This window comes from Micropterus salmoides, unplaced genomic scaffold (genome assembly GCF_014851395.1).
Source record: "Micropterus salmoides isolate LMB-PRFRI ecotype aquatic unplaced genomic scaffold, ASM1485139v1 Ms_hic_scaffold_17, whole genome shotgun sequence".
In the NCBI taxonomy this organism is placed as follows: domain Eukaryota; kingdom Metazoa; phylum Chordata; class Actinopteri; order Centrarchiformes; family Centrarchidae; genus Micropterus; species Micropterus salmoides.
The window spans coordinates 4167447-4194130 of NW_024040817.1; the positions used below are offsets into that span (position 1 = coordinate 4167447).

At 42.1% G+C, this 26684-nt stretch overlaps 1 protein-coding gene across 2 annotated transcripts; it reads left to right on the top strand.

Annotated features, from left to right (window-relative positions):
- Nucleotides 1–674: 674 nt before the first annotated feature.
- LOC119907527 (gastrula zinc finger protein XlCGF26.1-like) lies at nucleotides 675–26649 on the top strand. 2 transcript variants are annotated; one of them, XM_038725294.1, is made up of 3 exons: nucleotides 681–1144; nucleotides 13557–14044; nucleotides 25472–26649. In XM_038725294.1, exons 1-3 carry the CDS (start codon nucleotides 952–954, stop codon nucleotides 25631–25633), a joined length of 843 nt encoding a protein of 280 aa, XP_038581222.1. In that variant the 5' UTR covers nucleotides 681–951; the 3' UTR covers nucleotides 25634–26649. The 2 variants fall into 2 exon arrangements, with proteins under 2 accessions (XP_038581221.1, XP_038581222.1); XM_038725293.1 differs by lacking the exon at nucleotides 25472–26649 and having other exon boundaries at nucleotides 675–1144; nucleotides 13557–15418.
- Nucleotides 26650–26684: the final 35 nt, after the last annotated feature.

Sequence of the window (26684 nt, forward strand, 5' to 3'; positions counted from 1 at the left end):
GTTAGTCGAGGTTTCAATGATCAGTTCTTTAATAGTCATATATTCCTTGGAGAAGCTGACATTACCAAGAATAAATGTTCATACATTAGGAATTATATACAAGCTGGAACTCTCGTCCCCTGGGAAGATTCTTTTGAGCTTCGCTTTATGGAGAAATTATTTGTCAAAAAAGACGTTTAGAAGAGAGATTAAGAATTGATATTGAATTTACATTATCTGTGAAGTGAAGAAGAAACAATCCATCATATGTTTTACCATCTGTTTGTTGTAGGATGGTCAACACTGTATAAGAAGGGAAACTGGGCAAACAATTCGTTTGCAGGATAAAGACATTTTTATATGTTTTGAAGGTAATGAGGTGGAAAAAGATTTTCTTGTCTTTGTACAGTTAGTTTTATTATTGGGAAAATGCCACATTCACAAGAAGAGATGAACAGACTCCAAACCAAACCACAAAGTTCTGCATAAAAATGGCACTACAATAAAAACCCATATTTATTTATTTATTTTATTTAGTTTATTTATTTACTTGTATATGTTGACTACATCTGGGATGAACAGTGTTGTGTTGTCTAAAATAAAGAGAGTGCTGCTCTTTCTGCTTCTTAGTTCATCAGATAGGACTTTGTTCTTTCTACACAAACTTTTATTTTGAAGGTGTGGGAAGACGTGGTACCGGAAGCGCTTTAACTTCCTGTGTCAACACGCTAACGTGTTCGTGTGTTCCCGGAGTGAACTAGAGCCTGTATGTTTGGATAAACCTTCTTTTATACAGTCAGTGGGATAAACGTGTTAAAGTGGAAACTTTGGTTTCGCCTCAGACTCATCTCCTGTTAGCCACGAATGCTAACTGAAGTTAGCTTAGCTTGCTAGCTGGAAATAGACGGAACTCGGCCACACAGCGCTGGTTGGAGGAACTCTGAGTCCAAACTGTGTTTTTCATTGTTTAAAATGTCTAAAGTCCAGATGCTGAGAGGTTTTATCAACCAGCGACTAACTGCGGCTGCTGAAGAGATATTTGGGCTGTTTGAAAGAACGATATCAGAGTACGAGGAGGAACTCTGTCGTTCCAAAGAGGAGAACCAGAGACACAGGAAACTACTGGACGCTGTTTTCCAGCCTGAAGTCCGGTTACACAGAGCAGGTTTGTCCTCTTTACTGCTTATTCTCACTGCAAACCTGCTGAAGACGCCGAAGTCAGCTTCAGATTCGGCAGTTAAGGGGAACTTGAGTTAACTTACATTGCCTGGCTGTTGCAACTTTATCAGCTGTCTCAATTTCAGTTGCTATCTTGTTGTGCCATTTGTGAAACTGGACCTTATACATACTTTACCTATAAATCATTGAGCGACACTTTAATAATATTTAATTTACTAATACATTATTCAGAATTTTATCATTTATAATAATTAACACTGATAGTATTCGTTGTCTGGGCTTTGAACACTTAATTTCCTGCATTCTGGTGAATATTCCTGCACCAATTTATTGAGGAAATGTCTCTCAACCAACAAGCTAAAGTAAAGTAAAAGGAAGAATTGGAGAACGAGGGAGATGGACGTTCAGCCTCGACAAAACATAGCAAACCTGTGGAAAAGGTTTTGGATTGAACTCACCCCAGATGGAAAGGAAACTCTTTTGATCTGCACCGTTGAGCCAATCAGATTTCAGCTAAAACGAGTTGGGATGGGCCGCTCGGATCCCCCCTCCATATTGAAAGTAGCCTATTAGTTTGGCCCAGACTGACAGACACACAAACAGCCTTACGTGCACCTGACCAGTCAAAAAATTCAAAATGTCAGTATTTAGGTACTTTAAACCCTTTTAATGTAAGAAAAGCCATACGAAACTGAAGGTTAATTGGTTGTCCCTTCTCTTACTGACAAAAAATATATATACAGAAAATAATTATAGATCAATGTATTATTTTTTATGGGTGCTTAGGTTAAAAGGGACAGTCAAGCAGAGCAAAGGAGTCTCAGAGCGAGGAGGACAGAGAGAGAGCGACAGGTGTCTGTGTCGCGGTCAGGTGTGTCATTTTATTCTCTCGCTACTTTGCGGCAGACTGTTAACCGTTTGTGCAGCAAATACACTGACTGGAAACTGTAAACATTTATAGCCAATCTTAATGTTTAGATTACAGCTTTGCTGACAAGCCCTGAAGCTGTGAGCAATGAGCTCGCTCTCCCTCCTTACTCTAACCGCAGGCATGCTGAGTAATGGTGGGGGGGGTCACGTTACATGAACTTCAAACAAAATATGGCAATATTACTGCGAGTAGCCGCCGTACTTTGAAGACCTGCGAGACAGGCTGCGTCATGAGGATTATTAGCCCACATATAAATACGGAAAATATTTTTTAGGTTTTTGCTGAGTTACATTTGGGGCTAAAGCCCTGGAAAAATGACCTGGCGACGCCGATGGTGCTTTTTTTGCATGTAGACAACATTAGACTAGGTCCAAAAACCACTAAACCTAGAGCTCTCAAATCTGGACTAGATTGTCCCAGAGAGGCTAAGGTTTCTTTTTTGTGAAACCTTTATTCACTTTCAATCAACCCAACGGATTATGGACTCTTAAGTGATGCAAACAATTTACGTAGCTAAAATATGATTTGATGTGGGGGTAGAACAAGAAAAGTTACTCCTACTTCTTCCTACCCCTTTTGAACATGACTTTTATTTGGATTATCTGCTGGTGATCTTTGTTTTTTGTTGTCTTTTAACATTCAATAAAGAATTATTTTTATTTGTGAAAATACTATAAAGTGCTATTTCGCTGCTTTTTTGGCACGTAGACCACATTAGACCAGGTCCGGATCCAAAACCACTTCACCTAGAGTTCTCTAATCTGGACTAGATTATTCCACAGAGACTAAAGTTTCTTCAGATTTGTGAAACCTTTATTCAATTTGTGAAAATAGGTGGTATAACAGTTTGAACGTTTAACTTCAGTAGCTTTCACATCAGGTGTAACATTAGCATTATAGCTATAACTTAAGTTGTGCTTGCCGGAAAATGCTACCATAGCACAAATCGATAGACTCGACTCTACTCGGCCCTGCTCCGTTTTCCATTGCAGATAATACCCAGAGATTGTACGTAGCTTGTCGTCATAGCGACGCCACACACAACTGCCGCGATGTAATGTTCACTGCGACACACACACCAGCGATCCACACAGCTTTCTCTTTTTTAAGTTAAAACGTTTCGACATTAATCAGAATGTAAAGACAGATAAGCGGTATGAAAACCTTCCAGCTGTGTTTTCCTCTGCCGTTGTTGCTGCAGCGGTCTGTGTGACGGCGGGAGCAGAGGGCTCTGTGAGCGGGCGGCTGGCCGGCCTCACACGCTCCTCCCGCGGGTCACAGCATTATTCCCCCGCAGCCATCACTTCTTGTAAAACTGTCAATATAGGAAATCTACACAGGTGATTTCACCTCAAAACTTCTCAGAAGTGGATTTAGTGATGAAATTCCATACGAAAACTGTAAAATATAAAACTTTATGTTGCTGGCCTCTGGTGCAGCAATGATGATGCAGTGAATAGTGAATATTCTCTCTGACCAATCAGCAGTCTGTCGTGTTTTCACGTTACATTTTAGTGTCCCTCAGCTCGCTTGGAACCTCGATGGAGGTGATGTGAAAAAAAAGTACCTGGAAGCAGGTACAGGTGAAACATTTCTACAATGGAAAACCAAACAAAGGCGAGTCAAAGGGCTTCCGCTCAGACTAGCTTGGTTTGAGGGCTGCTTGGCAAGCTTTATGACACGTTTCATTGTGACGTCACAAGTAAAGGGAGTGAAGGTCTGGACTACAAACGAGCTGTTTTCAAGCGGTTCAGAGCAGAGTTTTCTGTGAGAGATGGGAACTCCCTTTGGGCTGGACTTTGGGCTTTTTCACTTTTCAAACCTGTTATATGTACAAAAAAGAGATATATAACTCAATAAAGGAGAGGGGAAAAGCCAAAATGCGGAATACCAACTCTTTTATCTGCTTTTTTCACATGTAGACCACATTAGACCAGGTCCAGATCAAAAACCACTATACCCACAGTTCTCAAATCTGGACTAGATTGTCCCAGAGAGGCTAAAGTTTCTTTTAAACATAGTTTCAGATTTGTGAAACCTTTATTCAATTTGGGAAAATACTTTTAAAGGACGATTTATCTGCTTTTTTTGCATGTAGACCACATAGTACCAAATACAGCCAGCTGCAGTAGTGTGTTTACAGCAAACAGCTGATGGAGTTACGCTAAATACTGGGTCTTGAGTTTGCTTTAAGTTTTCATCAGCAGGAAGTTTTTACACAGAGTTGAAGTCGGTGTTCTCCTCTCAAAACAAGTGGAACAGCTGATTACAGCTCGTTAAACATCCCGTTCCTCCGACGCTCAGGCAACACAGACGTGATGCTGCAGCTGATCTGCAGCTCCTGTCTGCTGGAAATGTTTTTATAACCTTTCACACTGTCGCGATTCCAACTTCCAACTGAGCTACATCAGCTGGTTTATTTGCCTAATGTTCGCAGGTCTTTGACCACTGTGGAAACGCACATAACAAGCGGCTGAAGGAAGCTTTTAGTTCCTTGAAAAGAGATCCGGGGACTTAAAAGTCTTTGGTCTTTGATCTTTTGGTCGAAACGAGGCTATGGAGGGAGACACAGTGCCGGTAGACACTGCTGAAGACCCGTCTTTTAAAAGAAAAACAACAGTTCAGTCAGTGTTTCCCAAACATACTTTTTACTTTGAAGCATTTATCAGAGAAGAGTTATTACGTTACAAGTCGTGACATGGTGGATATTTTACAAGAGTTGACCAGGTAAAGCGGCATTGAACATACCAATCAGATGTCATTTGTTAGCTACCACGTTGGTTCAACCACTATGGGTTGCCTGCTGGTTATACTACAATTCTTTTTGAGAGAAATAAGCTTTTGCATAGTTTGGGGGAATTTTAATCTTCAGTAAATTCACTGTTAAAAGCTGTAGTGTCTCCAATATCATCCCACCTACCAATGGTCTCCTTCTGGTTATACTATAACACTTATTAACACGTAAATAGAATGACTGCGCCAACGTGCATGCAGCCTGTTGCAGTCGCTCCCATTCGTCGTCTTATTTTCTAACGTTTTAACGTTCTTTTTCATGTCTCATGTGTGTGATTTTTTGGTCTATATGTAATTTAAACTATTTTCTGTCTAATAATGCTAGTTGAGAGTTTTGGTAAGCCATGGCACCTTTGTGCAGCAACTACATGGCCACTTTGTTTACACTTGGGACATGCTGATCGCGCTGAACAGCATATCTGTAGCCCGGACACTGAACTGCTTGCTGTGGGACTCCGGCCATATTATCTGCCACAGGAAATCTCACATGCGATCGCTATTGTTGTTTACATTCCACGCTCTGCCAACCCGACATAGGCCTGCTGAACTCCAGACTCAACACCTGAGTGGCCTCATAGAGATCTCGGGTGACTTCAACCATGTCACCATGACCACCGCACTAACTAACTTCACCCAGTATGTGAGCTGCAATACTAGAGAGGAGAGGACCCTGGACCTGCTGTATGCTATCGTTAAGGATGCATACAGATCTCCCCTCCCCCCCCGGGCAGGTCAGACCACAACCTGGTTCACCTCATTCCCTGCTATGTGCCTCTGGTGAAAAGGCAGCCTGCGACCAAAAGGACAGTGAGGAGATGGTCAGAGGAGACCTATGAGACACTTGAGGGATGTTTTGCCCCTGGAACCCCTGCAAGGGTCCGACGACCACCTACCCTAGTCTCTTAAAATCCTGTGGGAAACACCGAAAGTGTATTTTTTTATTGATCAATAAAAAAACATGTTTTATTGAATCACCTGCATGACGAAGATCCCACAGCTGATTCTTTCTGGAAGGTGTGGGTTATCTTGCCAGGCAGCCATTTGATGTTAACTCAGTCCTCTTTTCCAAGTCTATTCCGACGTATCTTGCAATACCGTCTGCAGGATTAAAAGAAAAAGTATTACAAGGTAATTGTAAGGGGATAGAAGAAGAGCACAGGAAGTGCATGTTAGAGGTTAGGAGTTAGAGGTGTTATAAGAGGAAGTGTTCTCGGAAGAGATGAGTTTTCAAGATCTTCTTGAAGTTAGAGAGGGACGCCCCTGCTCTGATGGCGTGTGGTAGCTCGTTCCATCATTGTGCTGTCACAGATACGAAAAGCCACACTGCAAAAACTAAAATCTAAGTAAGATTAATTATCTTAATTGAAGGCAAAATATGCTTGTTTTTTTCTGACAAGATATTTCTTTTTACCAGGCGGCTTTTATGTTAGAGAATTTCACTTGTTTCAAGTTTTTTTTGTCCTTAAGTAGCAAGTGAAATATTCTTGTTCTGTTGGCTGATAATTTTGCTTATTTTAAGTAATATTTCCCCCATTTTATTGCTTTTTTCCCCTTGTTTTTGAGAGCTCATTTTTTGCAGTGTAGGACTGAGATTGCTTTGTGTGAAGGGATGGCAGAGCCAGGCGGCGTTCGTTGGAGGAGCATAGTGGCTGAGAAGGAATGTAAGTTTGTATTATGGAGTTTAGGTAGATGGGTGCAGACCCAGTAGTCACTCTGTATGCAAGCATTAGTGACTTGAATCTAATTGTGGAGGTCACTAAGTAATGGAGTGACATGAGTCCTTTTGGGCTGATCAAAAACCAGATGTGCTGCTGTGTTCTGAACCTTTTGTAGGGGTTTCACCACACAAACTGGAAGACCTGCTAGGAGGGCATTGCAATAGTCAAGGCGAGAGATAACATGTACCTGAAGCTGGGTGGCATACTGAGTGAGGTAGGGCCTGAGTTCAGTCTTAGAGAGGTTTAGCTGAAGGTGGCAAGCCTTCATCCATGCAGAAATGTCCAAGAGACAGGCTGTGATCCGCGCAGAGACACTAGCGGGAAGGATAGGTAGAGTTGCGTATCGTCTGCGTAGCAGTGGTAAGCGAAGCTATGTGAGCGAATGAACCCCTGTAAGGTGGTGTAAATTGAGAGGAGAAAGAGCCCTAACACTGAGCCTTGGGGGTCCCCTGTGAAGAGGGAGGAAGTTTATTGTCCTTGCCACAAAACATTGTAGGAATGCCCCAAGAGGTATGATTCGAACCACTCGAGTGCTTTACCCGAGAGGCCCGTTGCTGAGAATGTGGGTAGCAGGATCCTGTGATTGACTGTGTCAAAGGCAGCTGATAAGTCAAGCAGGAGAAGAACCGAGGATTGGGCTGAAGCTTTAGCTGACCTTAGGGCTTCTGTTTAGACGGAGGAGCCGTTTCAGTAGAGTGGCCACTCTTAAAATCAGACTGATATGGATCTAGGAGGTCATTGCGTGAGAGGACTGTTCGATAGCTTTGGATAAAAATGGTAGAATTGAAGCTGGCCAATAGTTCTCAACTTGAGTTGGGTCGAGTGAGGGCTTTTTGAGCAAGGGTGTAACCTGAGATATGGCTTGGAGGAGATTCGTAGGAATCGGGTCCAGTGTTAATGTTGTGGGACGGCTGTTGGTTTGAATGTCCGAAGCGCATCAGCCTTTAAAGATATAAACAATAAAACTCATCAATTCATACAGCATTTGCAAACTATTTTTGCTCTCAGTACTATGGCTGCAAATTCTCCTGTCCGGGTACAGAAAGCTGCCATTGAAGTAGCCCACCTCATTCTGTATTAATACATATTTCTCACAAGTAAAGTGGTTGTGTTTGGGGATTTTCTAAGCAAGTTTGTAAGTTCTTAGTGGTTCATGGTTCTACAAATTACAATGACTGATTAAATCAGTTTAGAGCATACATTGTATCTAAGGGATAGTCAGTAGCACACTCTGACTCTTGCCTTGTCAGGTCATTGCTGCTGTTCTTCACATATGTGCTCTTCTTTGTCAGTTTTTAGGGTTGATTTGCTCTCTTTGGAACTGGAACAGTATTTGGAGCAGTGTAAAATTTGGAGCTGGCAGTGTGAGGCTTTGTTCCATCTCTCTTTGCCCAACCCTCCTGTGATTGAGTGATATCTATTGGTCGCATGGGTTTAAGCAGTGCTCAGAAGTTATGAGACATTATGTGTTCTCTGTCTCTCCCTTGTAGCGAGCCATACATTTTCCTGACAAAAGTCAGGTCCCTGGCCTCAGTCGCTGAATGTGATTGGTGGTATAGAGTGTTCATTTGTCAGCATTTCACAGACTGGGAGTGGAGGTGGAGATCCAGGAAGCATAAGACGGTAGCAAAGGACTCTTTTGGTCTGACTTGGAACTTTGGATGACCCGTTAGCTGTAGCATCAAGGTATGTCAGTGGGGTCTTCTTTCTCTGGTGTTACACAAGTATACTTATTCCTGTTTCAGGATACACGTATACACCAAAGGGGTCAACTTGAAAGTGCTGTATGTATCCAGGCATCTTTTGAAATTTCTAGTCACATTCGTTCATGATATTTTGAGTGAGGGACGTCTCCATAAAAACATCATCATGAATATTTTTCATTTTTCTGACCTCTGAACTAATGACTAAACATTTTTGTTCAGACTTCTGGTTATGTTTCAAGAAATCAATTCAGCAACAGGTGTTTTTTTTTAAGTTTACTATAGAAGAGGTGGCTCACTCCTCACTCCTCACATCTTCTGGTGTTTGGATTCTACCTCATGCTCTTCTGTGTCGTCATCCGATACTTGTTTGATATTGTGAGTCATACATGACCTTTTCTGTTGTTTACTTATCAAATACCTCACTCCATTTCATTTTGTTGTCCACATGACCCAGAGCCAATGACGGTTCTTCTTAAGATCTTCACCAAATATGGTTTTAGAGAGTTCAGACCAGATTTCTGAAGAATAAACTGTCTCTATTTTTCAATATTAACACTCCTCATTAAGCTGACCAATGCTTCTATTCCACCAGCCATTGCCCATAAGTCTTTCCTCTGAACTTAGTTTCCTTTTTTAACACGTTCCATGATCATCAAATTTCCTGTAACCTAGGGTAAGTTGGACAGACTAAGAAGGTGAAGAACTTATCAAAATAAAATACCAATTTGTGTAACTCTTTTGGCAGTAAATGAGTTGGCCCAATTAGGGATGCAGCAATTACCGGATTTCACTATTAACTGCGCTTTAAAACGTCACGGGTAATTAATCGTAAAGGCTTCGCTACACAGAGTGTTTCAGGAGCAGCACACCAGCTTAAAGTGCCATGCTTATCAGAGGCTACTGTAGGCTACACTGGCTAAACTATGGCATGGAGGGACCAGGCTGTGAAGCTTTATTTCCATCAAAGAAACGGCAGAATTCGGCAGTGTGTTACACCAGAGCACCTGTTCAAAAACTTGCAGTTAAAAGGTTGCTGCTAAAGTAGCGAATACCTACGTTAAACTTGATGCAGCACCTGCGGGTTCACCACCCAGCTATGCACGCGGCGCTCAAGTAAAGGTAATAGCCTACATTATAACGGAGTTAAATAACGTGGCAAGTTGGTAGGGAATTAAATATAAACGTATCACTTACAATCAATGCTGTTGCGGTGAGACAAACAAAGCCGGTGTACCCTTTCAGACCCACCGCAATGACAGCACCGCTACGCTATGAGGGAAAAAAAACAACAAAAAAACATAACTTAGACTTTCAGGACTGTTGGCTACCAATTACCTGCATTTCAGTTATTAATATCACTGCATGAGAGATGTTCTCAATTTCATCATTTTTTCTAAAATATATGTATGGATTAGAGTCAATTTATTTCCCTCAGGGGGAGAAATTAAGTTAATATTCCTGTTATAGTAATAATACTTACATAGTATAGAAACATAATTGTTAATGTAATTTAAATATTAAAAATCAACTTAAGTCATTACTAGTGTTGTGAAATTAATGCATAATAATCGTGAAACCGTGATTATTTCTCTGACAATAATCGTACCAACAAAATCTGTAATTGTTAGGCCCAATATGTGAAGCTACAAATTTATTTTAAACAAACAGTACTTAAACATAAAACATAAATTAATTAAATAAATACCATGGAAAAATTTAATTTCCAGTGTTACATGAATAAAAAAGTACTAATTTGTAATTTGAGTAATATTTCTATACGTAGTTACTGATAGGTTAGACATATCATGTGTCTCTGAATGCTATTCATTTCATATTTTTAAAAAAAGCATGCCCTTGTTTGCAGCTTAAATTCAGTATCATTTCAGTAAATTAAATATGCACACAATCTGGCTCAATTTTTAGTCTGAACAGGAACACAATCAAAGCTCCACTAACTACTAAAATCAATGACAAGAAAACAAAAAGAAATGTTACTTACATTTACATTTGTTAATTTATCCATCATTGGGCACTGAGTATAGCTGCCTCGGTGTTCGGTGCGCTTCGTCTTGTTTTGTTTTTGTGTGTTCAGTTTTCGGCTGTGATTCCCGGTGCTCTTTCACCAGGGAGGAGCTCATGAACATCAGGGGAACAACTCCAACGGATTTAATTCCCACTTTTCTTGCATCATCAGTGGAAATATTGAACATTTTGGTGAAGGGCTCGCTCGCTGTCGTTCGTGCTGTGAAGCGGCACACCGCTACCGCCAATGTTTCTCTCTAACGTGCGCTCACTGTGCAACAAACTGGACGAACTTCAGCTTCTGGTGGGGAAAAACAGAGACTTTTATTCATCTTCTACTCTGTGCTTCATGGAGACGTGGCTGTGTGAGCTGATACCGGACTCCACGCTGCAGCTGGCAGGCTTCCAACTGTACAGAGCGGACCGCGACACAGAACTCCACGGTAAAACAAAAGGTGGAGGTGTCTGTTTTTATATTAACAATGGCTGGTGTAACGACGTGACAGTGATTCAGAAGCACTGTTCCCCTGATCTGGAATTTCTTATCATTAACTGTAATCCGTTTTACTCCCCCCGTGAGTTTGCTTCATTCACTCTGGTAGGTGTTTACATTTCGCCGCACGCCAACGTTCAGGACGCACAGAGCATGCTGGCCAACCGGATACGGTGTGTGGAGCAGACAAACCCGGACTCCCTTGTTATTGTTCTCGGGGAAATCTCAGCCAAGAACTCCCCAAAAACAGACAGTTTCTAAATTGTCCAACCAGAGAGGGGAACACTTTGGATCACTGCTACACCACAGTTAGCAGTGCCTATCACGCCGTCACACGCGCTCCACTGGGACGCTCTGTAAACCTGTAGTGAGGACATCAAATTAATGGACTAGTGAAGCTGTTGAGGACCTCTGGCATGTTTGGACTGCACTTACTGGGATATTTTCAGGACTGCTACAAACAATCTGGATGAGTTTACAGAGGCTGTGACGTCCTACATTAGCTTCTGTGAGGACAGCTGCATTCCAACACGGACCAGGGTGAGTTATAACAATGACAAACCCTGGTTCACAGCTAAACTCAGACAGCTAAGGTTGGAAAAGGAGGAGGCATTTAGGAGTGCTGACAGGGCCATCGACCATTTTTGTCATTTGGTGTTGGTTAAAACACATTGTGAATTTCCGGGTGGGTGAAATGGGTTGAAGTGTCTTCCCATTAAATAACCCAAGTGTTATACTTTCACATCTGTCAGTGTATGCGTCCGCACTGAAGTACAGGTGCTGTTCATATAATTAGAATATCATCAAAAAGTTGATTTATTGATAATTCCATTCAAAAAGTGAAACTTGGATATTATATTCATTCATTACACACAGACTGATATATTTCAAATGTTTATTTCATTTAATTGTGATAATTAAAACTGACAACTAATGAATATCCCAAATTCAGTATCTCTTGAAATTAGAATATTACTTAAGACCAATACAAAAAAAGGATTTTTAGAAATGTTGGCCAACTGAAAAGTATGAACATGAAAAGTATGAGCATGTACAGCACTCAATACTTAGTTGGGGCTCCTTTTGCCTGAGTTACTGCAGCAATGCGGCGTGGCATGGAGTCCATCAGTCTGTGGCTCTGCTCAGGTGTTATGAGAGCCCAGGTTGCTCTGATAGTGGCCTTCAGCTCTTCTGCATTGTTGGGTCTGGCGTATCGCATCTTCCTCTTCACAATACCCCATAGATCTTCTATAGGGTTAAGGTCAGGCGAGTTTGCTGGCCAATTAAGAACAGGGATACCATGGTCCTCAAACCAGGTACTGGTAGCTTTGGCACTGTGTGCAGGTGCCAAGTCCTGTTGGAAAATGAAATCTGCATCTCCATAAAGTTGGTCAGCAGCAGGAAGCATGAAGTGCTCTAAAACTTCCTGGTAGACGGCTGCGTTGACCTTGGACCTCAGAAAACACAGTGGACCAACACCAGCAGATGACATGGGACCCCAAACCATCACTGACTGTGGAAACTTTACACTGGACTTCAAGCAACGTGGATTCTGTGCCTCTCCTCTCTTCCTCCAGACTCTGGGACCTTGATTTCCAAAGGAACATAACTTTGGACCACTCAGCAGCAGTCCAGTCCTTTTTGTCTTTAGCCCAGGCGAGACGCTTCTGACGCTGTGTCTTGTTCAAGAGTGGCTTGACACAAGGAATGCGACAGCTGAAACCCATGTCTTGCATATGTCTGTGCGTGGTGGTTCTTGAAGCACTGACTCCAGCTGCAGTCCACTCTTTGTGAATCTCCCCCACATTTTTGAATGGGTTTTTTTGTTTCACAATCCTCTCTAGGGTGCGGTTATCCCAATTGCTTGTACACTTTTTTTCTACCACATCTTTTCCTTCCCTCCGCCTCTCTATTAATGTGCTTGGACACAGAGCTCTGTGAAAAGCCAGCCTCTTTAGCAATGACCTTTTGTGTCTTGCCCTCCTTGTGCAAGGTGTCAATGGTCGTCTTTTGGACGGGTCTTCCCCATGATTGTGTAGCCTACAGAACTTTTCATTAGCTGTCAGATATAATCATCAAAATTAAAATGAATGAACACTTGAAATATATCAGTCTGTGTGGAATGCATGAAAACTTTTTGATAATATTCTAATTATATGACCAGCACCTGTATATAAATATGAATAAAAATGAATTATAGAAGCTTAGAATTTAACTCTGTTTCCTCTGAATAGTTTCTGCTGTCCTGTACTGTCAAGTTTATTACTATAATTTTTAATTTTGCTCTTTAAGTGTCCCACAATGTGCTGTGACATTACTGCACATGAAAATGTTAAAAATGTCTGACAGGAGCCTCTCTAATCATTAAAGTAAATTGCTAAAGAAAAGACTCATACATCAGTAGAACACACAAAAAAATCACCTGGGGTATTATTTATGAACAGTCTGTACACACAATTCAGGGCTGGAAACGTGTGTTCTCCACTTCCCATGCAAAGGTTGTGATCTGTAAACAGACTTGACGGAAGAATGTGTGGTCAACATCTATTACGTGTATGCACAATGCAACAAAAACTCAATTTCTCTTGCTTCAACCTCACGTCAGTGTGGGTTGAATTTCTTTTTTTATACTTTGTCCGAATTTGCCATCAGTATCTTCATGCAATTGGTATGTATTAATATTAATGAAAAATATTAATTCCTAACATGTGCATGTATTTCATCATTCTCCACAGATGTCCAGCAGCTGTTGGTGAGTAAAGAAGAGGTTCCCCCTGAGCAGCAGCAGCGGTGGAGCCCCAGGCTGGACCAGGAGGACCCACCAGAGACGCCATCCATTAAAGAGGAACAGGAGGAACTCAGGACCAGTCAGGAGGGAGAGCAGCTTCCAGGACTGGAGGAGGCTGATATCACCAAGTTCCCATTCTCTCCTGTCTCTGTGAAGAGTGAAGAAGATGATGAAGAGAAACCTCAGTCCTCACAGCTTCATCAAAGCCAAACTGAAGAGAACAGAGATGCAGATCATTTGAAAACAGAAGCTGATGGAGAGGACTGTGGAGGACCAGAACCAGCCAGGAACTTTAACCCAGATAGTCCTTTACAACCAGATACTCATGGCCAGACTTCACTCTGCTCTGAACCTGAGACTGATTACAGTTGTGATTGGGAGGAGACCAGGGAACCTCAGCCAGGTTTAAACCCTCTGCAAAACAATGAAGTACCTGTAAGTGATCAGGAATGTAATACTGGAGAAACATCAGTTAGCTCCTCTGAATGTGCTGCAAGATTTGGCCACAGGGAACATTTGCAGGACCACAATGGAACCCAAACAGGAGGGAAACCATTTAGTTGCTCAGTTTGTGGTAAAAGATTAAAAACAAAGGCAAATCTGAGACGACACTCTGAAGTCCACACAGGGGAGAAACCATTTAGCTGCTCAGTTTGTGGTAAAAGATTCACACAAAAGGGAACTCTGAGACGACACTCTACAATCCACACAGGGGAGAAACCATTTAGTTGCTTAATTTGTGGTAAAGGTTTCACACAAAAGGCACATTTGAGACTACACTCTACAGTCCACACAGGTGAGAAACCATTTAGCTGCTCAGTTTGTGGTAAAAGATTCACAGAAAAGGGAAATCTGAGACGACACTCTACAGTCCACACAGGGGAGAAACCATTTAGTTGCTCAGTTTGTGGTAAAAGATTCATAGAAAAGGGAAATCTGAGACGACACTCTACAGTCCACACAGGGGAGAAACCATTTAGTTGCTCAGTTTGTGGTAAAGGATTCACAGAAAAGGGAACTCTGAGACTACATGCCAAAGTCCACACAGGGGAGAAACCATTTAGCTGCTCAGTCTGTGGCAAAAGATTCACACAAAATGGAAATCTGAGACTACACTCCAAAGTCCACACAGGGGAGAAACCATTTAGCTGCTCAGTTTGTGGTAAAAGATTCACAGAAAAGGGAAATCTAAGACGACACTCCAAAGTCCACACAGGGGAGAAACCATTTAACTGCTCAGTTTGTGGTAAAAGATTCACAGAAAAGGGAAATCTGAGACTGCACTCAAAATTACACACAGGGGAGAAACCATTTAGCTGCTCAGTTTGTGGTAAAAGATTCACAGAAAACGGAAATCTTAGACGACACTCTATAGTCCACACAGGGGAGAAACCATTTAGTTGCTCAGTTTGTGGTAAAAGTTTCACACAAAAGGGAACTCTGAGACAACACTCAAAAGTCCACACAGGGGAGAAACCATTTAGCTGCTCAGTTTGTGGTAAAAGATTCACGCAAAAGGGAACTCTGAGACAACACACTATAGTCCACACAGGGGAGAAACCATTTAGCTGCTCAGTTTGTGGTAAAAGATTCACGCAAAAGGGAACTCTGAGACAACACTCAAAAGTCCACACTGGATAAACATTTTAGCTCCAATGTTTGTGGTAAAATATTCACGTGGCTCCACAATGTCAAAGGAGACGCAAGTGTGTTGGTGGGATCAACGATGCTTCTTGAACATTGATCAGCTAAAAGTTGTGTTCAGCCACATGTTTTCCTGGCATAGTGTATAATAATACATGTTCATTGATTTAAAATGTGTTTTATATGTATTTTTTGTTATCTTAACTGCTCATTCTTTGGTTGGCTACAATTCAACCGGTAAGGTGGATTCAGATTCTTTAAGCTGGTCTTCGTGCAATAATCAGATTCCAGATGTATGTTGTGAGTAGGGCTGCAACAATTAGTCAACGTAATCGATGACGTCGATATGAAATTTCATTGCTGACGCATCGTTACAAAGAGGCTGTTTAAGGGAGAGATAGCAGTCTTCATAATGAGAACATTTCTGGTTGGTTATTTCTAACTGCAATGCACTACATGGACTGCTAGGGGCAGTATCGCTTCCACTTTCTGCCATGACTGCTTGACTGTAAGACTACTCACGAAGAAGCATTCATGCGAGAAGCGGAAAGCGACGGAGAAATAGAACATTGTTTTATTTTTACATATTTTGCACACTATTTAATCACTAAATATATTATTGGGTGGTTTGAGGCGAGAAATCAACTGTGTAGAACTTGAATATTGACAGTTTTGACGAAAGTTGATGGCAAATCGAAAATGTGCTCAAGCGTTTTCTGGTTTGAGAAGCTCCACAAGCATCTGTGGGGTTAGCAACAACTGAGCTGCAGCGACAGAGGAAAGGCAGTGTTTCCTAAATGTTCATTTACTTGTGGCGGCCCGCTACGATATCAACACTGACCACCACGTACAGAATATTTAAAATCGTATTTGATTGTTGATCAGCGCCGTAGTGCATTTGCACAGCACATGCTCTCTCTGTCGCTCTCATGAACACCGCTGCACAAATCTATCCAACACAACTCTGTCAATGTCGGAGGCCCTGCTTTCATTGGCGGCACTGTGGTCCAGTGGATTGCACTGTGGCCTCACAGCAAGAAGGTTGCGGGTTCAAAACCTGATTGCCCCAGTCTTTCACATGTTCTTCCCGTGTCTGCATGGGTTTCCTCTGGGTGCTCCGGTTTCCCCCAACACCAAAAACAGGTTCTCCAGTTATTGTTATTGACAATAACTGGGTTTCCTCTGGGTGCTCCGGTTTCCCCCAACACCAAAAACAGGTTCTCCAGTTATTGTTATTGACCAGACACTGGTAAAAGTTCTGGAGTTGCACCCCGGGCGCTGCACAACCGCTGCCCACTGTTCCCTTGATACTTGTGTTCATTCTGAATAGTAAACGTCAGCTAGTTAGGCTGTTGGAGATCAGTAATTCACTTGAAAGATATTTAATTAGTTAGATGGTTTAATTAAGGTTAATTGTGTCTAGTCAACTAATCGAATAAATAACAGATTAGTCGACTGAAAATAATCATTAGTTGCAACCCTAGTTGTGAGAGCTCTACATATGTTTTGTATGAAACATCTTAACTTGTAAAGTAACTAGTACCTAAAGCTGTCAGAGAGCTCTGACTTAATTCTTGTTAACTTTTAGGATTAAAATGTGGATTTATCTTCACGCACGCTTCTGAACCTCTTTCCAGCAGTAAGCCACCGAGTTTCCTACCTCCATTGTTGTTATTGTAGCTGTCAGGGAGCACCCAGAGATTTATGGGACTTCTTTATATTTATACAGAGCAGACAAAGAAAAATAAGTGAGGAATTTGAACTAACTAGTAAGTGTTGAAAATATGTCTTTTAATTGATTCCAGATATCGGTTGTACTTTTCTATGATACAAGTTAGCATAGCCTCGATCGATGTGAACTCCCTTAAGAAAATAAGCATTTTAAACATTTCGTTGTCGTGTTGCGGACAGACCTGACAAAGCATTAAATTCAGACATTTTACTAATTGATGTAGTTATTTTGGAATCCTTGTGTTCTGTTTATGGCTATTAAATTGTTCCTCTTTCTATGTGAATACACCATAAGCAGTGTTAGGGCATTAATGATGCCGCAATGAAGATACTGTAGCATCTCATGGTACCATTGTTATGAAAATGTAAAAATCTAATTCAACGTTGAAGAAATGACACTTTTCTACAATGTAAAGTAGTGAGTGTGCAGCTTGTATAACTGTAAATGTGTTGTCCCCTCAAAATAACATGACACAGCCATTAATGTCTAAACCGCTGGCAACAAAAGTGAGGACACCCCTCAGTGAAAATGTCGACATTGGGCCCAATTAGCATTTTCCCTCCCTGGTGTCATGTGACTCGTTAGTGTTCCAAGGTCTCAGGTGTGAACGGGGAGCAGGTGTGTTAAATTTGGTGTTATCGCTCTCACACTCCCTCATACTGGTCACAGTTCAACATGGCACCTCATGGCAAACAACTCTCGGAGGAGCTGAAAAAAAGAACGGTAGCTCTACATAAAGATGGCCGAGACTATAAGAAGACTGCCAAGACCCTGAAACTGAGCTGCAGCACGGTGGCCAAGACCATACAGCGGTTCACCAGGACAGGTTCCACTCAGAACAGGCCTCGCCATGGTCGACCACAGAAGTTGAGTGCACGTGCTCAGCGTCCTATCCAGAGGTTGTCTTTGGGAAATAGACGTATGAGTGCTGCCAGCATTGCTGCAGAGGTCGAAGGGGTGGGGGGTCAGCCTGTCAGGGCTCAGACCGTACGCCGCACACTGCATCAAACTGGTCTGCATGGCTGTCGTCCCAGAAGGAAGCCTCTTCTAAAGATGATGCACAAGAAAGCCCGCAAACAGTTTGCTGAAGACAAGCCAACTGAGGACGTGGATTACTGGAACTTTGTCCTGTGGTCTGATGAGACCAAGAAAAACTAATTTGGTTCAGATGTTGTCAAGCGTGTGTGGCGGCAACCAGGTTTGGAGTTCAAAGAGATTTTCTTGCCTGCAGTACAGCATGGTGGTGGGAGTGTCCTGGTCTGGGGCTGCATGAGTGCTGCCGGCACTGGGGGGAACCATGAATGCCAACATGTACTGTGACATACTGAAGCTGAGCATGATTAAGATTAAGCTCAACTTGATCTGGAATATTTTATTATTAAATGTAAACTGTTTTACACTCCCTGTGAGTTTTCTTCATTCACTCTGGTCGGTGTTTACGTTCCGCCACAGGCCAACGTGCACGATGCACAGTGCATGCTTGTGTGTAGAGCAGACATACCCGGACTCCCTTGTTATTGTTCTTGGTGACTTTAATAAAGGAAACCTCAGCCAAGAACTCCCCAAATACAGTTTATAGTGTGTACAACCAGAGAGGGGAAGACTTTAGATCACTGCTACTCTACAGTTTACAGTGCCTATCACGCCGTCCCCCCTGCTGCTCTGGGACACTCTGATCAAGTCATGGTCCACCGGATTCCTGCGTACAGGCCAAATATAAAACTTTGTTTTTAGGACATCTAAGCAGTGGACCAGTGAAGGTGTAGAGGACCTTCAAGCGTCTTTGGACTGCACTGACTGGGATGTTTTCAGTACTGCTACCAACAGTCTGGACGAATTTACTGATGCTGTGACATCCTACATCAGTTTCTGTGAGGACAGCTGTATATCATTATGCACCAGGGAGAGTTACAAAAATGACAAAGCCTGGTTCACAGCTAAACTCAGACAGCTAAGGCTGGTAAAAGAGAAGGCATTTAGGAATGGGGAAAGGGCTGGGTTCCGGGGCGTTAAAGTATAGGTTTAGCAAGGAGGTGCGATAAGATAAACGACTGTACTCAGAGAAGCTACAACACCGGGGGTCACATTTATAAAACTGTGCGTAGAAACCTCACTAAAAGTCTATGATCTAGATCTGAATGAATGAAATAATCTCATTAAATACTCCTTTCTTTACATAGTTGAATGTGCTGACAACAAAATCACACAAAAATTATGAATGGAAATCAAATTTATCAACCCATGGAGGTCTGGATTTGGAGTCACACTCAAAATCAAAGTGGAAAACCATACTACAGGCCGATCCAACTGTGATGTAATGTCCTTAAAACAAGTCAAACTGAGGCTCAGTAGTGTGTGTGGCCTCCACGTGCCTGTATGACCTCCCTACAACGCCTGGGCATGCTCCTGATGAGGTGGCGGATGGTCTCCTGAGGGATCTCCTCCCAGACCTGGACTAAATGATGTTGCAGGCAGCAGAACGTTCTTCACGGCATCTCCAGACTCTGTCACGTCTGTCACATGTGCTCAGTGTGAACCCCCACCTGTGGACGTCGGGCCCTCATACCACCCTCATGGAGTCTGTTTCTGACCGTTTGAGCAGACACATGCACATTTGTGGCCTGCTGGAGGTCATTTTGCAGGGCTGTGGCAGTTCTCCTCCTGCTCCTCCTTGCACAAAGGCGGAGGTAGCGGTCCTGCTGCTGGGTTGTTGCCCTCTACGGCCTCCTCCACGTCTCCTGATGTACTGGCCTGTCTCCTGGTAGCGCCTCCATGTTCTGGACACTACGCTGACAGACACAGCAAACCTTCTTGCCACAGCTCGCATTGATGTGCCATCCTGGATGAGCTGCACTACCTGAGCCACTTGTGTGGGTTGTAGACTCCGTCTCATGCTACCACTAGAGTGAAAGCACCGCCAGCATTCAAAAGTGACCAAAACATCAGCCAGGAAGCATAGGAACTGAGAAGTCATCTGTGGTCACCACCTGCAGAACCACTTCTTTGTTGGGGGTGTCTTGCTAATTGCCTATAATTTCCACCTGTTGTCTTTTCCATTTGCACAACAGCATGTGAAATTGATTGTCAATCAGTGTTGCTTCCTAAGTGGACAATTGATTTGGAGTACATTGTGTTAAGTGTTCCCTTTTATTTTTTTGAGCAGTGTATTAATACTTATTGACTGCAGGAAGAAAAGGAGGCAAATTCTGACAGAAAAGCTACAAAACGAGATTTAACTCAATGTGACACTGACATTCCTTTTGGTGAAGCTGAAGTTGTCCTCTTGTGCACTTTCACGCAACGCTTGTGCAGGGGCTCCACCCGTTCATAACCGATCAACAGGAAAGGGCATCCCTCTTGAGTAGTGACAAGTGAGGCTGGAGGGGGACGCAGACGGGCCCAGGTACTAATCTGAATTCCCCCGTTTAAAAAGAGTGTACACCGATCAATGCATGCAAGTATTAATAAAAATGATTCCTGAATAAACCGTCCAACATATTTCAGGCGTTCTTTTGCAGAAACAGATATCTCTGTTTGTGTTTAATATCCTCAATCATGGTTCTTTTTGTGCACCACAAATTATCTTAAATTATGGGTATTTTTGCATACTTAAATCGATCAACGAGTGTCTGATTCTTTAGAAAGACTTTAAGCCTATACTACTCAGAGGTAATATGGGGTGCCATGTCATCTGCTGGTGTTGGTCCACTGTGTTTTCTGAGGTCCAAGGTCAACGCAGCCGTCTACCAGGAAGTTTTAGAGCACTTCATGCTTCCTGCTGCTGACCAACTTTATGGAGATGCAGATTTCATTTTCCAACAGGACTTGGCACCTGCACACAGTGCCAAAGCCACCAGTACCTGGTTTAAGGACCATGGTATCCCTGTTCTTAATTGGCCTGCAAACTCGCCTGACCTTAACCCTATAGAAAATCTATGGGGTATTTTGAAGAGGAAGATGCGATACACCAGACCCAACAATGCAGAAGAGCTGAAGGCCACTATCAGAGCAACCTGGGCTCTCATAACACCTGAGCAGTGCCACAGACTGATGGACATGGACATGCCACGCCGCATTGCTGCAGTAATGCAGGCAAAAGGAGCCCCACTAAGTATTGAGGGCTGTACATGCTCATACTTTTCATGTTCATACTTTTCAGTTGGCCAATATTTCTAAAAATCCTTTTTTTGTATTGGTCTTAAGTAATATTCTAATTTTCGGAGATACTGAATTTGGGATTTTCATTAGTTGTCAGTTTTAATCATCACAATTAAATGAAATAAACATTTGAAATCTGTGTGTAATGAATGAATATAATATCCAAGTTTCACTTTTTGAATGGAATTACTGAAATAAATCAGCATTTTGATGATATTCTAATTATATGACCAGCACCTATACTTACGGGAAGCACATTTTCCCGTCAAGTTTGTTGTTTGTAGATCACAACCTTTGCTTGGGAAGTGGCGTACGGACGTTTCCAGCCCTGTTTTGTACGTACGCACCGTTTATAAATGAGACCCCAGATCTCTGCAAATGACTGGAGGGGGTTCAGACAGATCACTAATTACAAACCCAAAGTCCCCCACTCCCCTCGGGGGATCCCGAGGCGTTCCCAGGCCAGTGTGGAAATATAATCTCTCCACCTAGTCCTGGGTCTTCCCCGAGGCCTCCTCCCAGCTGGACGTGCCTGGAACACCTCCCTAGGGAGGCGTCCAGGAGGCATCCTTACCAGATGCCCAAACCACCTCAACTGGCACCTTTCAACGCAAAGGAGCAGCAGCTCTACTCTGAACTCCTTGCGGATGGCTGAGCTTCTCACCCTATCTCTAAGGGAGACACCAGCCACCCGCCTGAGGAAACCCATTTCTGCCGCTTGTACCTGCGATCTCGTTCTTTCGGTCATGACCCAGCCTTCATGACCATAGGTGAGGGTAGGAACGAAAATTGACTGGTAGATCGAGAGCTTTGCCTTATGGCTCAGCTCTCTTTTCGTCACAACAGGGCAGTACGGTGAGTGCAATACCGCCCCCGCTGCTCCGATTCTCTGGCCAATCTCCTGCTCCAATCTCCCCTCGCTCGTGAACAAGACCCCGAGGTACTTAAACTCCTTCACTTGGGGTAAGGACTCATTCCCTACCTGGAGTTGACAATCCGGGGGGTTTCCTGCTGAGAACCATGTCAACAGATTTAGGGGTGCTAATCCTCATCCCAACCGCTTCGCACTCATTCTCAGTTTACATGAACCAATTAACAGGCAACCCGCTCTTCCTACTGTAACAGGACTACATGAAGACATAAGATTAAGGACTAAGAAACAAACCAAAACAACACATAAGTACACAGACCAGGAAAAACACTAAACATGAACTAAAGCACAGGACTAAGAACTAAGACAAAGAACTAAAATGCAGGACTAACAACTAAGGTAAGAGACAAGACAGAAGAAAACTTAAACACGCGAATGAATAAAAGACTAAATTAAGCTACAAAACCCTAAACAAGATCAAATAAAGCTTACAGAACACAGAACCCAAAACCAAACCCATGAAAACAGACTAAACAGGAAAAACATGAACACAAAACCACAATCCTAACATGTATGAAGTGTTTATAAAATATGATGTTTTGTTTTAAATATAAATCCTCCTGAAACGATTAGTCGCTTAATCAATTAATTAGCCAACAGACAAGAATCTAACTTCAGACAATAACAGAAACCCATAACTAGAACAGAACTAGAACACAGAACTAGAACACAGAGTACCGAGCAGACTAAACCAAAATGATGCAGAGAAAGAACTAGAAGCAAATACTACGACATGAATTAAGGCACAGAACTGGGAACAAAGACCCAACAAAGATATAGTTTCCCTGGATGGCATCGCCTTGGCCTCCAGCACCACTGTGAGGAATCTTGGAGTTATCTTTGATCAGGACATGTCGTTTAAGTCCCACATTAAGCAAATTTCAAGGACCGCCTTTTTTCACCTACGTAATATTGCGAAAATCAGGAACATCCTGTCTAAAAATGATGCAGAAAAACTAGTCCATGCATTTGTTACTTCTAGGCTGGATTACTGCAATTCCTTATTATCAGGCTGCTCGAAAAAGTCCATTAAGACTCTTCAGCTGATCCAGAATGCTGCAGCACGTGTTCTGACAGGAACCAGGAAAAGAGATCACATTTCTCCTGTTTTAGCTTCTTTGCATTGGCTTCCAGTAAAATCCAGAATAGAATTTAAAATCATTCTTCTTACCTACAAAGCTCTTAATGGTCAGGCACCATCTTATCTTAAAGAGCTCATAGTACCTTACTACCCCACCAGAGCACTGCGCTCCCAGAATGCAGGGTTACTTGTGGTTCCTAGAGTCTCCAAAAGTAGACTAGGAGCCAGAGCGTTCAGCTATCAAGCTCCTCTCCTGTGGAACCAGGTTCCAGTTTGGGTTCAGGAGGCAGACACCATCTCCACATTTAAGAGTAGGCTTAAGACTTTCCTCTTTGATAAAGCTTATAGTTAGGGCTGGCTCAGGTAGTCCTGAACCATCCCTTAGTTATGCTGCTATAGGCCTAGACTGCCGGGGGATTTCCCATGATGCACTGAGCTCCTCTCTCCTCTACTTTCTCTCCCTCTGTATGCAACCTCATCCCATTATTGCATGTTACTAACACAACTTCTCCCCTTTCTGGTAGTCTTGTGCTTTCTCGTCCCTCTCCTCTCTCCTCCTATCACTTCCTGCAGGTTTTCTGGCTCTGGAGCTGTGGAGTCTGGATCTGTGGCTGCGGGTCGCCTGCTGCCCCCGTGTTCCTGCTCGACACCCTCTACTGCAGCGACTGTTGTCGCTGGTCTTATTGTTATTATAATCATTAACATTACGACTGTTACCATTAACACTATTATAAATATCTGTACCATTTTTCATTTAGTTTATAGCAACATTACCTTCGCTGTCTGTACCTCTGTGTGTATATTGTGTAGGCTGCCTCCCTCCCCTCTCTCTCTCCTTACATCCCTCTCTCTCTCTCTCTCTCTCTTTCTCTCTCTCTCTCTCTTTCACTCTCTTCTCTCTCTCTTTCTCTCTCTCTCTCTCTCTCACCCCAACCGGTCGAGGCAGATGGCCGCCCACCCTGAGCCATGGTTCTGCTCGAGGTTTCTGCCTCTTAAAAGGAAGTTTTTCCTTGCCTCTGTCGCCTAGTGCTTGCTCTTGGTGGGAACTGTTGGGCTTCTGTAAATATCATCACAGAGTACGGTCTAGACCTGCTCTTTTATGAAAAGCGCTGTGAGATAACTGTTGTTGTGATTTGGCGCTATATAAATAAAATTGAATTGAATTGAATTGAAAGACATGGAACAAAAACCCTGACTCCCCAACAAGACACAAAGACAGGACTGAAACCCAGACACAGAGGAACCAATATCAAAACAAAGAGAAGGCATGGCCAAAATAATATAATCCAGACAAGCTCAGGACAGGATCGTGACAAACTATTTTGGTGATTGAAGTCATTTTTGGTGTAAAAACATTTCATCGTTTCAACTTCTCTCATGAAGATTTGCAGCTTTTCCTCTGAATGATTGTAATAACTGTGATGTTTGTTAATAACATTGAGCTTTGGACTGTTGGACGGACACAACAAGCGTTGTGAAGGTGTCACTTTGGGCTCTGGGTAACTGTGACGGCAGAATCTTTACAAACCAAACAATTGATTCATGGAGAAAATAATCAGCAGATTGATGAAAATAATGAACAATGAGGCGCTTCAAGCGTAGCTGCTGCCATCTTGTGGTGCTTTTATGTCACAACAAAACACAGGATGAGATAAAACACACAGATACTCCCACAGTGACTGTTAACAGGGCGATAACACTTCAGATCAACGAGATTGTTTTTAAAAACACATCTGAATGCAAAATATTTAAAAATAAAATGAATTAATTTTAATACCTGCGTTTTATTTATCATTGAAACTTGTTTCAAAGCCAATGTTTTTGTTTTGAATGCCAGAATGTTATGTCACTGTTCTAGCCCCATACCTTAATTGTTTTTGTAAATGAATACTCAGCTCTAGCCAGAGCTTGATCAGTACGCATCATTAAGTACCACTGTTATTAAATGTGTCCAGGGAGTTCACAAATGCTGCTTCATGTTGAAGTCTTGCTGTATTTTCTTAAGATCAAGCGACAGACAATATTTTCATATGATATATCTTGTGTGAAAAGCTGAATGGCATTCATAAGGTGGTTGGTTTAATGTTTTAGTGTTTCTGTTTGATGTTGTTGATCAGGGACCCCACAATTTTTATTTTCATTCAATTTTCATTCATCTACCACGTTTATATTCAGCTCCACTGTTATTCCTTTTTATGCAAGATATCATACTTCTTCTGCTCTTTCTTTGTCACCTGAGTCATCTCTGCAGCTCTGCTTGGTTATGCCTTGCTTTGTGCTTTACCTGCCTGCTAACCTGTGTCTCCTGTGCTTCAGGATCATCACCTGCCTGCCTCCTGTTTGCTCCTGGCCAGTCTAACAGGTCCACTAACCTCCATCGCCTTCAGCCACGCACCTACAGCGCCATCATTCATTCATCCCATTTCCTCTCTGGTTTGCTGTAAAATACTTTTTATTCTACTACAACTCTCTGTCTGAGTTCTGAGTTTATGTCCAATAACTTCCCTTAAGATGTATTTAGTTTAATGGGTGGAACTAAATTTCTGCTAAAATGTGTCTACAAAACTGATAAATTACCTGTAAAGTAATCACATTTCACAGAGAAGCTCTGCTGGCCTGAAAACTGATTCACAGACACAATCTTTCACCAACTGATTACTACTTTTAAATATTAAATGTAAAAATAAATCACTATATTATGGGAAATGAGTTGACAATGGTTAGTATTGTATTGGTTAAACAATGCTGATGGGAAGTTACTAACATAATGAATTCAGGTTACCAGTTACACCAAAAGAATTTGCACTGGTTTTTGATGCTTTACCAAGGAACGTGCTGCATCGTCTCAGAGGTTCGTTAGTCGAGGTTTCAATGATCAGTTCTTTAATAGTCATATATTCCTTGGAGAAGTTGACATTACCAAGAATAAATGTTCAAACAAATACATTAGGAATTATATACAAGCTGGAACTCTCGTCCCCTGGGAAGATTCTTTTGAGCTTCGCTTTATGGAGAAATTATTTGTCAAAAAAGACGTTTAGAAGAGAGATTAAGAATTGATATTGAATTTACATTATCTGTGAAGTGAAGAAGAAACAATCAATCAAATGTTTTATCGTCTGTATGTTGTAGGATGGTCAACACTGTATAAGAAGGGAACCTGAGCAAACAATTCAATTGCAGGATAAAGACATTTTTATATACATTTTTTTTTATATATAAGATACTGAGGTGGAAATAAGATTTTCTTGTCTTTATTATTGGGAAAATGCCACATTCACAAGAAGAGATGAACAGACTCCAAACCAAACCAAAAAGATCTGCATCAATCTTATGTGTTTGATTATTTTCTGATGGACCGATGATACAGAAGTTTTATTTATCATTATTACGTTTTATATATTTACTTGTATATGTTGACTACCTCTGGGATGAACAGTGTTGTGTTGTCTAAAATAAAGAGAGTGCTGCTCTTTCTGCTTCTTAGTTCATCAGATAGGACTTTGTTCTTTCTACACAAACTTTTATT